The sequence below is a fragment of the Megalops cyprinoides genome, chromosome 16 (genome assembly GCF_013368585.1).
Source record: "Megalops cyprinoides isolate fMegCyp1 chromosome 16, fMegCyp1.pri, whole genome shotgun sequence".
NCBI classification, from domain to species: domain Eukaryota; kingdom Metazoa; phylum Chordata; class Actinopteri; order Elopiformes; family Megalopidae; genus Megalops; species Megalops cyprinoides.
In genome coordinates, this window is record NC_050598.1 from 4,351,818 (window position 1) to 4,369,477 (window position 17,660).

At 38.8% G+C, this 17,660-nt stretch overlaps 1 protein-coding gene across 1 annotated transcript in view; it reads right to left on the reverse strand.

Moving 5' to 3' along the window:
- Positions 1 to 634: 634 nt before the first annotated feature.
- LOC118790742 (gamma-aminobutyric acid receptor subunit alpha-3-like) overlaps positions 635 to 17,660 on the reverse strand; it is a 52,638-nt gene continuing 35,612 nt past the window's right edge. The window contains exons 6-10 of the mRNA XM_036547743.1: positions 9,507 to 9,589; positions 4,495 to 4,638; positions 3,333 to 3,485; positions 3,037 to 3,242; positions 635 to 1,442 (exon numbers count right to left, since the gene is read on the reverse strand). Of these exons, the coding sequence (XP_036403636.1) occupies positions 1,131 to 1,442; positions 3,037 to 3,242; positions 3,333 to 3,485; positions 4,495 to 4,638; positions 9,507 to 9,589 (898 nt within the window). The 3' untranslated portion in view covers positions 635 to 1,130. The remainder of the gene's footprint in view (positions 1,443 to 3,036; positions 3,243 to 3,332; positions 3,486 to 4,494; positions 4,639 to 9,506; positions 9,590 to 17,660) is intronic.

The window sequence follows — 17,660 nt, forward strand, 5'->3', positions numbered from 1 at the left end:
TGTGTTTTGTGTGTTTATGTGTGCACAGCAGTAACACACAGCAACACTTAAAATGAAATTGAATTAACTGGACTACTCCACAAATGGGTAAGTATCAGCATGCCTTTGCCAACTTAACATTGCATAATGCAAGCTGAAAAAATATAACGGTCAAGTGTTGCCTGAAAACTTGTTTAGGTTTTTTGTGGTTTTATTTTATCTTGGAGTTCTGGCAGCATTTGCATTTCTTCTATCTCTATATCTCTATAAGATTTGGAGTACAATGCTACAGATAAATAACTGTAGGTCTACATGGAATAGCACTGAACCAGCTTCCATCATTCTGTAAGGTCTCTCAGAGCCTTACATGTTAAGATGTATTGATTACCACTCTCGCATTTCTCGTTTGATGATTTGAAATGCACAGAATGTACTACTGCTCTACCCTGATGTGACAATACATGGCTGGCATAGATGTATCAAACTGAGTGACAGATTTTGGTTAAGATTTTTTTTTTTGTACGGTCAGGCTGGAGGGACGAAAGGGATGGTGTGCAGCTTTGGCCAGTGACTCAGTGACTCATGCCGAAGGCCCTACAGCAGCTGTCTGTGCCAGTGGTTTGTCTGCAGTTTTCATTGATCATGATAAGCTTAAAAAGGCACTTAAAAAAAAAAAAACCTTGTGCCGTTAAAACAATACAATTCACTGGTCTTGAAAATGTACAGGCAGACCTACAGGACACAAAAGGAATTCCACAAGAAGTAATGTTTGTCTATTGAGTATTAATACTGTACATACCAAAGGCAATTAATGGTGCTCCTGTCTATAGCTATGAGACAATGTAATGGCAGCGGACAGCTTGCAGCTGTGAGGTGTCCCTGCATGGTTTCACAAAACACTGAGAGTTGACAGAATGGCACTGAAGAACCTTGTCAGAAGTTAAAAAGACAACTGCGCTTTGTCTGGTTTCTCTGTTCAGCAAGTGTTGATGTGATCAGCGCAATCTGAGGAGATAGAGCCTAAAACATCAGACAACGTGCCTAATATATGCAACATATTCCAAGACGAAATAAAACAAATAAACTTTAGCATCCCGTGGATAGCACTTGGCTTCTTACACAACACTTATAAGCCATTTTACTGAGCAGTTTCACATTTTTTGGTTCTTGTTCTTAATAATAATTGGTTCTCTGTTGATGTATGTTACCCAGTATGCCAAGTTAAAGATGAAAAAAAGCACAGGGAATATGATTCGGGAAATTTTATCCACTTTACTGACACTGTTGTAAGTCTTCTTGCTTTCCAAAAACTGTTCCTCCATTCTGGGTATTTTGACTGGGTCTGTGGCACTCTTGGCAATAGTTGATAACCCTGGTTCTTTCGCCACATTGATAGCATAGGTTGTTCCTACAATGTTGAACGTGTTGTTAGCTTTTTTTGACAAAGGGGCACATTCCCGTCTCTGGAAAAAAAGAGATCCAAGCAAAGACCATTAGACAAGGAAGCCATATACCTGCTCAATATTAACTGATCTACTATTCTCTCTGACAAAAAAGGAAGTGTTCGAACATTTACTGTAAGTGTTACATGATACAAACATTGCTATTGTGAGGTATACATGTGGCCTTCATCTCATGATATTATATATAGACTCATATACTATATATGATTAATTTATTGTAATTTAATTTAATATGCACTTTTATATCCTCTTTGCTGCTCCCTATTAAAACTTATTTATCATTTTTCTGGTAGAGGAGCACTTCATGAAACAATGATCAGCAGAAACAACAGTACTTTATATTAATTAAATGTACCACTAATGGTGCAGGCCCTCATTGTAACAGCCTGCACAATCAGTAAGAGCCTATTCTAGATGCTTAATCATTAAAATCACTATAAGAGAACTGCTCCATCTGAGATAGGAAAGTCTGTTGATGAATTTGATGACAGCAAACAGCACAGCCCCATATTTCCCAAAGTGCTGGCTCCTGCTGAATCACAGGCAATACAGATCGCTCTCTCTCTCACACAGTATAATCTCACTCAGGCTAATCATGGGAAGACCACACCATATCACACTATTATAAGACAAAAAGGTATGTTTTATTTGGTGTCCAATGATACCTTGGTGGTTTTGCACAATACAATTACAATTGTAGTACAATTGTACAGCTGCCATTTCCATTGAATGGTTACTGTCATTATCTTTTGAGGGGGGAGGCTTGAGGGAGGCTCCTGTCCTATCACCTGGTTCAAAATTTGTTGTCTTTTTTTCCCCTGGCTTTTGAGAAGAGAAATGGGGAGAAAAAGATGAACCATTGCTCCAAAGTCACCAGATTTGGATTTTGTCTACTTTCTCATATGTACACATGTAGCAGAGCTGAAGTGATTAGCTCGTGTGAGCCCTGCGTGAAGCGGGCAGGTAGCGGGTAGCAGGTAGCCGAGTGGTTGCAGCAGCTACATCACTCCCCCGAGACCTGGTTAAGTAGCGTTGTTGCCAACAGGCTAGGGGCAATTTGCCTTTCGCTCAACTGGCAACAACGCTGGCCGTAAGGGGTTCGAAACTCGGTTCGAAACTTGCTCGCTCACCGACCCACGCAACTTCCAAGATATCACCCGTTACACACACAGTGCTGCATGCAAAACAATTGACCAGGTTCAGCAAGAGTGGTTCATCCCAAAGGTCAAAAGTCAATGCAATGTTGATCACATGGTATGTCTTTACAATGTGTGGTATCTCATGAGCTGAACACAAAACCTCAAAACATGCTACAAAAGTTTATGACTTGTACATCCAAATCAAAAGTTATATATTATTATATTATTATATTATATATAAAGTTGTACGATATGACCCTTAACCCTTTCATTCAACTGAAGGACTTATAAGCCATGTATAAATTATGTGTATTGTATGAATGTTAGTCTGAATAATAAAACATTATGAGTTAGTAAGGTGGAATGTTAGTTAGCTGAACTCTAAGCCATACCTAGTGTTAAATGTACATATCTTAAAAATGATCTACAAGGTACTTATATGTAAAATAACTCACCTTCATGTCCATATCGTCCTTTCTCCCCTCCCAGGCCCAGCTACGTTTGGTGAAGTAGTTAACAGTGGCAAACTCAATGAGGGCAGAGAAGACAAAGGCGTAACAAACCGCCATGAACCAGTCCATGGCCGTGGCATACGCCACCTTCGGCAAGGAGTTCCTTGCGCTGATGCTGAGTGTTGTCATGGTGAGGACCGTAGTGACACCTGATGGACATCAAAAAGAGACAAAAGGGGTCAGCAAAGGACCAGGACCCACAAGCCCACTAAAACTACAAAAAAACACACAATGCTTACCAAACACAGTGCGTGCGGGAACTGACTCTCGGTTGAGCCAGAAGGAGACCTGCGACAGGATCACGGTCATGATGCAGGGAAGGTATGTCTGGATCACAAAGTAGCCAATCTTTCTTTTCAGATGGAAATATGTTGTCATCACTATGTACTTTCCTGTGGAGGGGAGGGAATGAGGGGCTGAGGAGATGAAATATTCATGCTACCCGTGTTCCATCTAGTCATGCTCCCACTTAAATAGGGGAGCTTGCAGCCAAAATATTTAAAATGCAGATTACTTTATCCATGACAGTTAATACACCACCGCACACACTCAAAGTAGACACTGTAAAACCCATTGGCATAAATAAACACATTCCTCTAATACCAGGGCAATGGAATCTCGTAGTGGTGCTGTTACAGAATGGGGTCTGGTTGTTTTGAGGAGACAACTGCTACAGGCATAAATTAGAGGTTTACTACCTCACAATGGCAATGTTAAGGACATACAGTACATCTCTGGATCCTGCAAACATTCCTGTAGTTATATCACAGATTTAGGTATGGGAGTCAGTTGATTGAGACTACTGCAACCCTCACCTAAAAAGTGCAGAATGATCAAAAACAGTTTAACCCATTGTAATAGTTTGTTTTTAAACCAAGTTAGCATTGGTTTCACACCACTTTCTGAACAGCACACTGTTGAGTAATTACTTTGTATTCTCAGTCTGGCAAGGTAGTGATCATCCAGGCAACTTTTAGCTTGCTGATAAGTAAGTACTGTGGAGAATAGAGGGCACAGCGTCTTGTGATCTTTATATAGCTGTGACCTCAACGTCAGTGGTTCTTTGCCAATTTTCTCAGACTGCTTTCTGACTCTAATCATGCCAATGAATACTGATTAAGTATTGTATACTCCTGTGTATAACCTTTTGCAGAAACATGTTTCTGAAGCTTTGAATCTAGATGTTATTAGTATAAACATATGATGTCACTCTGCAATTATGGCCAATTTGGCATTCTTACATTTTTTGTGTTAGAAAAGGGTAGGAATACATTTGCAGGCTACAGTATATACAGGTTGATATGTCCCATTATTGTGTTATTTTATTAGAACTACTAATATTTCAATTAAATAATGAGATAATTACATAATTACATTTTTCAGGACAAAAAGCTTGAGTACCTGTGCTGGAACTGATGACCTCTTTGCCAATGTTGTGACCCAGCAGGTCATACTGGTTGAGCCTGGATCCATCTTCCGCCACCGAGACAGACTTGTCATCCCCATTGGTCCAAATATAGACCACCTCATGGTCAGTGTAAGCATCTGGTAGAGGGAGTTGTGGGCAATCTGTTTTGTAATTGTATGTCATTCTTTGAAATTTACAGTAAAAACAAGAACAGTCAAAAAGCTAAGGAAATACAACTGGAACATGAAAACCATACGTCCAATTTCCAACTGATTGTTTAATCCATGAAAATATTTTGATCAGTAATATTTTTGTAACTATTGTCAATGTTTTAGATCTCACTCACTGTTTTTATTCTACTCTTCTTGCATTTAAGTGTTGCGATTTTGCTAAACTGATGGCCTAATATTGATAAATCTTAAATTGTTTTGCTTTATTACAAAAAGGCACTCTTTTAGAAATTGGAACAATCTTTTTTTATTTATTGTTTTGTGCATTAAATGCACTATACTCTACACTCAACACTTTGTGACAATTTTTGTAAAAATGTGGCTGTATTATCTTGCGGAAACATCACAGTGTCGTAGTGCTGACAACACTGCCTGCTTCTCAAGATCCGGTATTCTGGAAATTAGTGTGGCTGACCCCCAAAATAATCCAAATGCTGTCTTCCCTAGCTAAGACCACAGAAAAAAAATCACAAGGATAAATTGGCTCAACTGAAAATCAATTTATCTAGAAATGATTGGTTAGCAGTCAAGTGAAATTCAGCAGGCTCAACAGTCCAAGGGAGCATTTTAGACAAAAAAGCTGCAAAGACAACATAAAAATGAACATCCTGTTCACCCACCCCCAAATTAACACCTGCTCACTTCAGCATTAACCCCAAGGAAAGAAACTGAACTATGTCATCATTGTTCATGAAAACAAAACCTAAATTAACACTGCAAAAATGCCTATATAATTCTGAGTGGTTGTAGAGCTGTAAGACAACACCATCAGCTCAGACTGATCTATGATTCCTAAAGCTCAACACAGACCTTACAACTGAAGTGCTTTTCTACCATGGAGGTGGTAGCAAGTCTTGTTCAAAGAACAACTGTAAATTCTTTGGCAATACAAGCTTTTGGCAATACAAGTTTACTGCCTGGAAATGTTGATAGTAATACATGATCATACACCTTACTGTGGCAATGGTTCCCACAATGTATGGCATTAATGATTCAGTACTCAAAAGGCTGCATGCCTAAACATTTTGAGTGTGTTTTTTTGTAAGTAGCTCTGGGTAAGAGAATAAATGTAAATGTAAAAGTGTGAAAAACAGCCAGTACACTGAAGGAGTATCAGGAATCAAATGGGCCAAATCATCTCAAGGGCAGGTGTATCATCTTCACACAGAGGGGAATGCAAAGGCTTTCAGAGAATTTCCTGTCAGAACTACCAGATGAAATACATATGAAAACCCCAGAAATATAGCACATTTTATTCCCACCAAAATTCTATAATAGCCAAGGGAACTAGGAATATTTGAGTGATATTTTTACTGCTGAAACTAATAAAGTGAACTACGGAAGCTACAGGAGTTCGCAGCAGTTTGCAGGAGGAAATTCGTTTCAGGCTGATGCTGGGAAGTTTTTTTTTAACTCTAAGAGTTATAAATGAATGGAATAGATTGCTAAGGATTTGTGAAAGCAGAGAGCTTTACAACGTTCAAGCTCAGACTCGGCCCAATGCGAGATACACTCTAAGGCAGATTGATGAGCCTGGTTGGGCTAAATGGCTTGTTCTTATCCTTAAGCATATGTATAGTTTTTCTGAGATTGGTGTTGGCTCTCCTTTTTATTTTACCTTCAGCACATGGACTTCACCCATTTCACCCATCCCCCGCCATCCAGCCAAGCACAATTTCCCGCTCCCATCCGACCCTCAAATCAAGGGAGGGAAGAGGCTGCACAAGGAATTACACCCAGCAACCGAACAGACATTATACAATAAATCTGCTGCACAAAGTCATGAGGTAATATTAAATCATGCAACATGTCTTTTAATTCTTTTCTACAGTGGGAGGATATTCCACTATACATTGCTATGTAATGCTATGTAACTTCAAACATAACAGAAAATAACAGAAAACTTCTTTGTGTCACGCTGCTGCCAAGACAATGGTTATGACCTGCAATAGATTAAGCTTTGTATTCAAAATTAAAACCAGATGAGGTTAATCATTCTGTCACTTGCAGTGCACTTAACCTCTGGAATGCAGATGCTGTAAAATTCTCTGTTTATTGGATGTCACCACTGAAAAGCAGGACTTTAAGCCAATGACACATCGTAAGCCAACTATTTCTCAGGTGTGGCCCTGCTTCATACATAATAGTTATCTCCAGTTATTAAAAACCTTTTCAGAAACCTGATCCCACAATTCACTTGATAGGCAAGCATTTCTGGTGTCATCAGAACCACCCAATTTCTCTCTATTTTTAACCAAATAACATGCCTAATTACATGTTTATCTCTACTGCTCACAGGGGTAGCCACATCCATAATGCATTCTCCTTTTTACTGAATAGAGAGCCCACCTACTGTGTTATGGATCATCCCATTAGCAATGCAAATCACTGCAGTTAGGAACATCTGATACTTCATCTTCTGTAAGTGTTTAGAAACAGTGTATGAACGCATAAAAATAAGCAAATTAAAGATTTCAAGAAAATCTAAGACCATCATAAGATCATGAAAAGCTTGCACAAGGGGCCATAAAGGCTTGCAAAACACATGTGGCATTTCATCATATGCAATGGGTCGAATCCCAGTTAAGAACACACCATCACCCTGGATGATTAAGCAATTATTTGTATGAATAGGTATTACTGTGATTAACACCCAACAAAGTGGGAGACTTTGTAAATGGGGTTCATTACATCTCCTGCTAATTTTTCTGCTATGTGTGTGTATTTGTGTCATGGTTGATTTATTACCACACTAATGCTGGCTTTTTGCACTTAAAATGTTTTTTTTTTTTAATGTGGTCTCAGCATTATCTTATTAGTGTTGGCTTAACATGATCAATAAGCTGTAAACAGTGCATGCAACTGATCATGAGAGAATGCATCACATACAGCTGAACATTAGCAAACACCCCAAAATGTTCTTTGCTTTCCTCTTCTGCCACATTGGCCTGTAATCATTCATTGTAACTACTGGAGCAGTAATTCTACTCAGTTGTAAGACCATAAATCAATGTCTAATGCATCAGCGTTATTGCTACTTCATCTATATTAAAACTTAATTGGTTCTGAAGAGCATTATTCAATCCTTGCATAAATGTTTGGGTTTCATTGCTGTTAATATTTACAGCAGGGAGTGACAAACTCTCATCTAAACTAATGAGAAAAGGTCAGAGCTGTCAAAAGCTTTTACCAAACAATGCAGAGAATACACACCACCTTTATTACTTAATTACATCCCCACAGAAGAGGCATTAGTCAAACACTATCCTAGATTTTCACAAAAGATTCAGCAAACTGAATAAAAGCTAACTTTGTAATTCTTCCTGAAAACGTAAGCGTATTCTCTTTCTATCAGTGCTAATATAATGGATTTATTTTGCTACTGCCATAACTGCAATTTTCTCAGAAGCCACAGTTCATTGCACTTGTAAATGCACAAATATATGTTTCCACTAATACTAACTATTAAAGGAAAATGAATCCAGAGAAGCCAGAGGAAAAACCCAGCTCCTATATTTTGTAACGATACTCTCACAAAAAGAAAACAAACATACCATATTGGTCCAAATATGAGGCCATTTTTTCCAAAATATGTCTTAAAAATTCAAGTGGTTCTTAAAACATCTAATGTTAAGTGATAAAAGGCAGAGCCACTGATCACAGCAATGCTATTGGACAGAATGCACTCAGCAGACTTAATCCCCTCCCCCCTGCCCTTTTCATTCTTAATTGGAATCATCCTGCACCCTGACACCTTCTGCCACACACAGGAAGTTCAGAAATGAGACATGGGAACTAAATCTGCCACTACACTAAAATAGCAAATAAGCTTCTGACATGCTAACATACCGCCAACAGAAATTTATGCACAACGTCCTACCAAACCCCACAGGAGAGCCAACGCCAACTGGATAATTTGACAGAACTTGATGTTAGCTTACCAAGTTATAGGCACCTGCTGACAAACTGAATTCAATTATAATTAACCAAAGCATTAGATCCCAGCAGCTTTCTTATAGCAAGTTTACACACAGTAACATAACAATGCATACAGTTGGTATTTGACTGTAGTAAACACTGTTTTTTAATTGTTTCTGGCAATGTTGCAGAACACACAACAACCCAACAAGATTTCGGTAGGGTGTTTGCAGGAAAAGGTGTTTTTACTCAGGATGCAACATAATAATAGAAATTTAAAGTTGTGGTTCTTTGTTTGCGGCTGTCAAAGGTCCTTAATAAAGAATCAACTTGAATGAAAATGAATCCTTATTTATTCAGGGTTATAGTGACATTCAGACTACCAAAAAACTGCTATCCCTCCACACTAACAAAAGCCCTCCACACTACAGAGGAAGACTAAGAAAACACATGCCTGGATTCTCCTTCCCTCTCACCTATGGTGTTCCATAAGGACCAAATTCCTTCAACTACAAAATAATATCAGCCTAAAATGACCCACTGCATCAATGAGCCACAGATGGTTACTGTTCTCATGGCAACTAACAAAATGTTTCTTTGTAGGTTTCTTTATTTGTAAGTACTTTCTAAGGATAGAGTGGAATAATTTTGCTTGTTCCTTTTAAGGGATATCTTTCTTTTTTTATTTTGAGACTGAAAAAGGGGGAAAAAGGGACAATTATGGGTTTCAAAAATACAGTTTAATGCAAGCAAAAGCATGGCAGATTACTTTTGAAAACACTTTGATTTTCATCCATGTTCATGATCTATGAACATGGATGAAAGAGCTATGTTGCTGACTTTGCGGAAATACTCACAGCTTCCAAATTTCAGGGGACATGCGTGAGCATCCATGGGAAAATCTTCCAGATGCATGGGGCACTCAGCATGGATTGTTAACCTGAAAGAGAAGAGAGGCCTCCAATCAGAGCAGGTGACCACACTGTTAAATTACAGGACCTTATCTGTGATTCACAGGCTTTTGTGGGACAGTGTTAGCATGGCCATTTCACTTAGCTCTCAGACAGCAGGGTCAGTGCTCATGCATCATGAGAATTCACCTACACAATGCATCTGTGACGCATTTGTATGGAGGCATATGTGGCTTGCCTGTGCTGGAACTCACAACAAAATAAGGGAGTCAGAGATTTGCTCTCACTGCAGGGCCTTATCCCTGCTCTCTCTGCAGTCCACTAGGGACTATTTGCAAAATGGCATTTGGATTCCTATAACACATTTGGACCTATAGCTGTACTGAGAGCAGTTCCAATTGCCAAGAGGATATTTGAACAGTATATGCACATTTCAAAAACCATGGGATTTAGAGATGTCAGCACAGTATTGTTAACAGCAATCCATCATTATGTATTCTTTATATAAATTGTATGTCCACCATTGCAGTTACTTCTCTTTGGCTGACATATTTGCTAGATTTGTGTCTTATTATTCATAAGAAAAAACTAAAACTACAGATGTAGCACCCACAAATCCAGTTGCAGCAGTAAGTTGTGCCTTAGCTGTTGGTGGAAAATGATGGAAGTCAACGATCTATCAGCTCAGTAAAGCGTATCATTATTGCGCTGTATATTTATCATCAAACCTATTGTTAAAAGGTGTTGTATTTTGTCACGTCAGGAACTGTTTTAGTTTTATGGATTTTTTTGTACATTTGTGTGTTTTTTTAATTTCCATGTCCTATCAGTTGTGTTGTGCAATCAAATTGGGAGTGGGCCAGGACACTATTCCTGTATCATGGCAAGATTAAAAAAAAGTATTTGTAAACAATGTGAGTTTATGTACCTACAAGAGGTCACAGGTAGATCTTTACAGTTATCATCATCATTTAAATCATAATCATCAATTAAAATCATCATTCAGCAATTAAAATCATTAAAATCATTCATTCATCAATCAGCATCTTAACTGTACACACTGTAGAGAGGCAATAACTCCAGAAACTGTGGTCTATCATTGATTCTAGCTCTTACTTGAAGAGGACCTGGACCATGGTTTTAAGAGCAGAACAATACTTACTGCAATACTGCAGTTGAGAGAAGGAAAGTTGGAAAAGAGGTTAGCTGCAATAAGAAGGGGGTTGTTTTATAACCTCAAAGATATTGCAGATACACCAAACAGTTAATTTGCTGAGAGCTTCACCAGAGAAGAGGGTACAAACATTCTTACAGTTACCCAAGAGGTATTAGATAATATTCAAATAAGGGACAGTGAAGTACTGGAAAAATTACCAAAAACATAAGGGCCCCTTATGGTACAGTACACACTTAAGAGTACCTAAAAACTAAGGGAAATTATTTAAAAACCACAAACAAAAAATGAATGCAATGACCCTGGCAGAATTACTAATAGCTGAAAACAGGGCGGTTTAATACAAAGGGAGATCATTTTTCTCCAAATACCTAAAGGCCAGTTAGTTTAACAAATATCTCATATAAGATTTTAGAATCTGTCAGGGATAGGTTAGAATTACTCTTGGAAAAAAGTCATCACGGATTTTGCAGGATGTAATGCTTAACAAATCTCCTGGAGTTCTTTGTGAAAGCAAAAAAAAAAAAAAAAACTCTCTCTGTAAAATAATCTCTAAATTATGGCCTATAGTTATTAATTCAGTTACTTGTCTATTATTACCCCTTCTAATCCTTTGCATACAAGCCCTAGCCCATTCCTGGTAGAGTTAATTTAAACATCTAATTATAGCAATGAACTGAGTTAAAGTTTGCTGATGGTGACAGAACCTTGGTACCCTCATCTCATTAGGGAAGGCACCTGCAGCCTCCCTGGCATATGGAGAGTGGATTTCAACAGTGCAGCGGACAGTAATTTTGTTCAATCATTTAATTATTTTTAGATTTTTTTTGCCTGTGCAAAAAGATCAACGTCAGCTCTGAGAGTGATTTGGGTTTTGTTGAAATGGGAGCATGTACAGGAGTGTAGTTCTCCATCGGTAGGTCCTGGATCCTCTCATTTGCGGGTGATTTGTTCAGCTTTTACGATCAGCAGCCCAGGAGACCCGTTTCTTGGAGGAATGCTGTGCAGATTTCAGTGGTAGTGGTGGTAGGGAGGGGGAAAACTGAGCTTCCAGTTCATATGGCTGATTAGTTATTGATCCAGGTGAAGCTCATCACATGGCTTCCTGGATGATCCCTACAAATCAAGCCTGAAGAACATGGGTCTCCAGACTGTTCTGCACATAAATTTTGCCTCTCCACCTTTTAAGTGCCAAGACATCTTAGGCACTCCAAGTGGAACCTTGAACTATGTATTTGTCATTGTTTGACCACCTGATTTAACTTGCTCCAGTCTTATGATTTTTGCAGTGAAACTAGTATTATGACAATAAATAAATGGACAGTCAATCACTGTCAGTTTGTTTGGTTATTGTTTATCTATCAATTGATCATTTTGTACATTAATCAAATCTGTTTGTAATTCTCATTTAATTCTCATCTCAAACTGTGGGGTGTGCCTTGTAATTTTGGGTTTCAGTGAGCTTCAATGTGCTGCAATTGTTTGTGTGCATGTGTGTGGTGTTGGGGGGTGGGGTGGGGTGGTGAGCAGATGACAATACTTCATCTGTGAGAGGCCTCCAAGTAATGTCACTTCGCCACAACTTCCCCTCTCATTTGATCCACTGACTAAAGCAGCACTGTTACCAAGTTGTTCATCTCATCAGAGATTATCATACAGTTTTCAGTTTTACCCTTTGAAAATCTTTGCAAAGGAGGAAAACATATGGTTACAAACGTTCCATGTTTTGTAAACAAACTCATGTACATTACAGTACTCCAAAGCATCAGTTCCCTAACATTCAAATTCTGTTCATTTTTTTCTCTTTAAAGCATCCACAAAACATGAATAAAGCACCACTGTTACCAAGAAAGCCCACAGTAAACATAATTTTCTAAAATTTCTCTAGTAATTGATGGCAGAGGTGGAAAACCCCGGTTTCAGAAAGTAAAAGTCCTACCATGTATTTGTTCTAGCCGTTCACTAAACAAGGTGATTTCACTAATTAGCTCTTCTACCTGGCTGAAGAGTTGTGCTAATTAAATTCAGCTGGTGTAGTGCATGGGTGGAATAAATATGTGGCAGGACTTTTACTTTCTGAAGCCAGGGTTTTCCACCTCTGATTGATGGAGTAAGCTGGTTGGCCACAGATATGGACCTCATATGGATGGGAAGCAGATACACATCCATATAGATGAGGGAGTATAGTATAAGAGTGAGGCCTTGGGGATTCTTGGACTGCGGGGTGCAGAGAGCCCTGCGAGACTTCATTTTACTGCTTCCATCTCTAAGAAAATGACTACATGAACACTGTGCTGATGTCAGCGATTGCTCTCCCAGGACAGCCCCTATGGTGGGGTTATGGTGTCAATGTTTTTATTTTATATTGTACGTACAGTCGTATGTCTGTTACACTGTTTAAAGATATGTTGATGCTGTTGATGATGTCCCCTGGAGGACAATCACGTTGGTGTAGTATGAAACTACCACTACTATGAATTTTATAATCATAGCAGGTTTACCAGTTTAAATTAGCTGGTTTTGCCATATTGGATTTTCCACTATGTTGGAAAATTCACATTGGCCAAAACAACATCTATTCTTAATTTTATTCAATGACCTGCACAAAATTTAGCATGTTTAATGTTTTCATCATCCCAATCTACATGGTAGAGGAAAGCCTGATGCATCTAACAGCACAGTCCTCAACGTGTGTTACAGTTTAAATACCAAAATTGATATGCAGAGGAACTGAGGCATAATTAAACGCTATGAAAAAACTGAATGCCATCCAATCCAGTAAGCAAACATGGACATTCCAAGCAATTAAAAAATCCAAAACAATGCTTTTTTTTACATCTTGAGAAATACTATTCAATCATTTTCATATGAAGTACAGTTCATAGTGACAAAATGTGGTATACAAGAGCTTTGGGGTAGTTTCCAGCTAATTTGTTAAGGAAAAGTTGCTCCACCAGCAGCGCTGTCATATTTTTTAACAATGACAGGAGAAACATTCAAATGACTGTTATTCTTATGTAGTTTATCAAAAACATATTGTTTTGCAGTTTTTTAGAACACTGTTAGAGGTCTCCTCAGCAGTAGTTTTTGGAGATAAGTCCAATTATTTTGCTTCCACAGTGGATTTTTTTTCTCCAGTTTTTTTTTTTTCAGTTTTCTTCACATAACAGCAATGAGACCAACAAATTACAAACAACTGAACCTTTTATTTTTTAGGTCAATCCAATATGAACTTACTATATGTACAGCTAACCCCTCGTAATTAAATTCGACATACTTGTCCCTCATTACTTGCAACTGTTTCATTGGATTGTCAGCAAGGTGCGAATTATACAATGACAATCGGGGGGGTCAACTTTTTCTCCAGGGCGTAAAGGGACCCCAGTCCAGCGCAGGTGTGTGCTTCAGTGAACTTAAGTCTTACAATCCTTACAGTATCTTGCTTGTTTAACGTAATGTCTGCAGTCTGTATATGATGATAAATCAAATCCATTACACCAGCTCATGGGACATGTACCACACAACATCTTTTGTAGTCAGGGGTCACCAACAATGTATTCTAGAGCAAAACTGCCAGCAAGTCAGACCCACACACACACAACAGCTGACCATCATTTCCTCTCAAACACAGACCCACACAATGCTGTACCAGAACCAAAGACACTATCAACATGCCAAAGAGGTAGGCAGATGTGTTACTACCATACAGCATCTAGGCCTGTGCCTGAATAACATTGAAGGCATACACCACCCAATAATCTAAATTTGTCTGCTGTTTTCTTACTTTGAAAATAGTCTAATAGAAAACATAAATCAACATTCCACATCATCTCATTCATCATTCCCCATTGTAGATCCTGTACTGGTCCCAATACCAAAATGGGGACCAGTATAGGACTCAGTATATAGACTCAAAAGCCTAAGCTTGAGTGACTCCTATCTGTTCCATTAATTCAGAAGTGAGAAACATATGGCTCCTACGGAAAAGATCCTGTAGAATATGGATTTATTTTTTTGGATTGTTGTGCATCCCATCAGTTTCTGAAAGTACTATTTGCCTAAATATCTGGTATGATGGCATACATCTTTAAGTGCAGTCTCCTTTCTAACTCACCTCTTTGCTACTAGGTCCTGCTTGTTCACTGTCCTCCTGACCTCCTCCTGCCTGCTGACTGTCATTCTGACCTCCCTCTAGGCCCGTCCACATTTAAAGCGATTCGCTCGTCGGCCATCGCTTTGTCGCTGACAGTTGGTCGCTAGTGAACATTCCAGGCTCTGGTTGCCTAGGTATCCCTCTTGAATATTTCCCACCCCAAATGTTTCCGAGTGAAACAAGCAGTAGCTGGCTGGCTCTACAAGACCATAAATATATCGCTAGTGTATGCATATGAACAGAGCTACATTTCAACAGTGACAATGCACCCACGTTTTAATTTCTTTTAGTTCACAGATAGTATAGTTTTTAGATCAAAGCCGTAGTGGTAGGAACCAAAGTCGTGGACGTTGTCTCCTTGTGGTAAACGTTTGGGGAACTCAGAGTTGGCATCATGTGCCAGTCAACGGTATCCTTCATTCCCATTGGTAGTCGCCTCAATCGCGTCGCCTCAAACTTGAGATTAGTTGAGATTAGTTTAACTCGGAACCCACCCACTTTGCGTCGCCAACTGTCATTTCACCTGACATCGCTGCAAGTCACCGAATTTCATTAACATTCCATGGTCTCTCGTCGCTTAGTCTCTTCCAGTGTGTATGGGGCTTCTGCTTCCTTAATACAACAGCACATAAATGTAAAACTCACCATCACCCATACTATCCTGTTGAGTATTAAGCCTGTATGACAACCACATGAAAAACAGGCTGCATTATCATCTCTATGTCCTAATTCTTACAAGTTTCAATTTACTTTTTTTAGCACCAAAAAAGTGCTGCATATCTCCTCTCCTCTTGCTCATGTTGACTCTGTGAATGAAATCTAATCTGAGTTCAACAGAGTAGTCATACATTTGAACTAATACAATTATTCAGCCTTCAGCACACATGGATTTTAATATTGTTCAATTACCCAACCAGGTAAAACTCCTGAATTCTTGAGTGAAAACAAAGGGGTGTCTGTTATAAAAGTTAATATCAAAAAAGCAAAAGACTGACTGAACCACCACAGCCACACAAAAGACTATTAAAATGAAATAATAAACTCTATATTGATGTCAAAACGTATCTCTACAACAACTAATCCTCCATTGTCTAACTGCTCATGACTGAGCACCACTGTTAGTTAACATTAGATAACATATGACATTTTCTATTGGTAATGAAATGCCAAGTCAACATTGGCAATGAAAGGGCGCACTATCAGCTAGCTAACATTAGTTAGCTACTGTTAGGTAAGACAAACATTAGCTTTAGCTAGCTGACGTTAGTTAGCTAAACTCTAACTTAAGGGAAAAGTTAGAAACTAGCTAACGTTCATCTGTAGACACTTGACACAATTTAATTCAGAAACTCTGAAGTTAAGAAAGTAAAGTGTATTAAACAAGCTAGATAGCTAGCTATTTACTTTAACCTACAGTATCTCCATTGGCTTGTGTGACGTACAAGAGCATAGACCTTAATGAGGACGCAAGCCACTGCAATGATGGGAGTGAGGCAGGCATACGAGACGATCATCTAACATCAAGGTTAAAAAATGGTATGGCCCACATTAGGGGTGTCTGAAATCGTATTACAAGATTCTTCCAGGCATAAATATGGGAAATATATTGTAATATTTACAATTACAGGTAAGAAGGATATATGAATGTTTCAACCCCCCCCCCCCCCCCCCCCCCCCCCCCAAACTGTTGTTTTTACCCCTTTTGGGGGGGTCGGACCCCTCCAATCCCCCCCATAATTTGAACCTTGATTGTCAGTGATAAGTGATCTGCATTGAAGTACTGGCCATCAAACTTTTTACTTGTTGCATGTAAAGCTATATGTATTGTGTGACTCTTTTTATAAAACACCTGAATATATTGCATTTCTTTCATAATCATACATGTTACCGTATTATTCCCTCTCAGGGTAACTCAATGTTTGACAGTCACAGTGGGCCAGTTAAGAAGCACTTAAATATCCGATAAACTGATGGTCTAAATTACACAGGAGGTTATTGTCATATTGTTCACAAATAATTAATGCATTTTATAAAGCCACACACACTGTATAATTGTGAGGATGCCTGTGGAAGGAGTACTGCAACTCACTGTCATAACATTTTACAAATGCATTTAATCTGTCTTTTACTTTAAATACATCAATGCGCTAATAATAGGGTGTTTCTTTATGGTGACTACATGATTATCTGGTTTCTTACAAAATTAATTATTAACTCCATGCTGATTGTGACCATATCATTTCCACTGTGTCTGTCACCTTTACAAAAACTTTGGTTTGTAATCATTGCATTCTAATTCCATCATAGCGTAATACTTAGCATAAAGTGATTCCCGCTAATGTACTCCAGCTCTGCAGTACTCCTCACTCACTCTAGCTGTTTACTCACGTGTGTCTCTTCCCACTCCTTGCTTGAGTCTGATACAACAGGAAATAACTCAAGTAACAACTGAGGCTCAGTTCACAGAGAATCCTCTCTGGTGCAGAACCTGTGACAAATGAATGATCTACCATGGGACAAGGCCAACAATTTATTATCACATCTGGGACCATAAGTGGACTGGCTTTCTCAAAGGGAGAAGTCCTACAGCACTACAGTACTGCTACTGTACGGAAGGCCAGGCTGCACTTACCCTGAAAAATGAGAGCGAGGGACCACCATACTGCCTGTCTCAGAGGATATTGCAGAGAAACTGGAGCTTGAGAAATCTAATTTAAAATCTCTTTATCACTGAGAAATATAAAACTTGTCCGAGACCTGCAACATAAAAAGA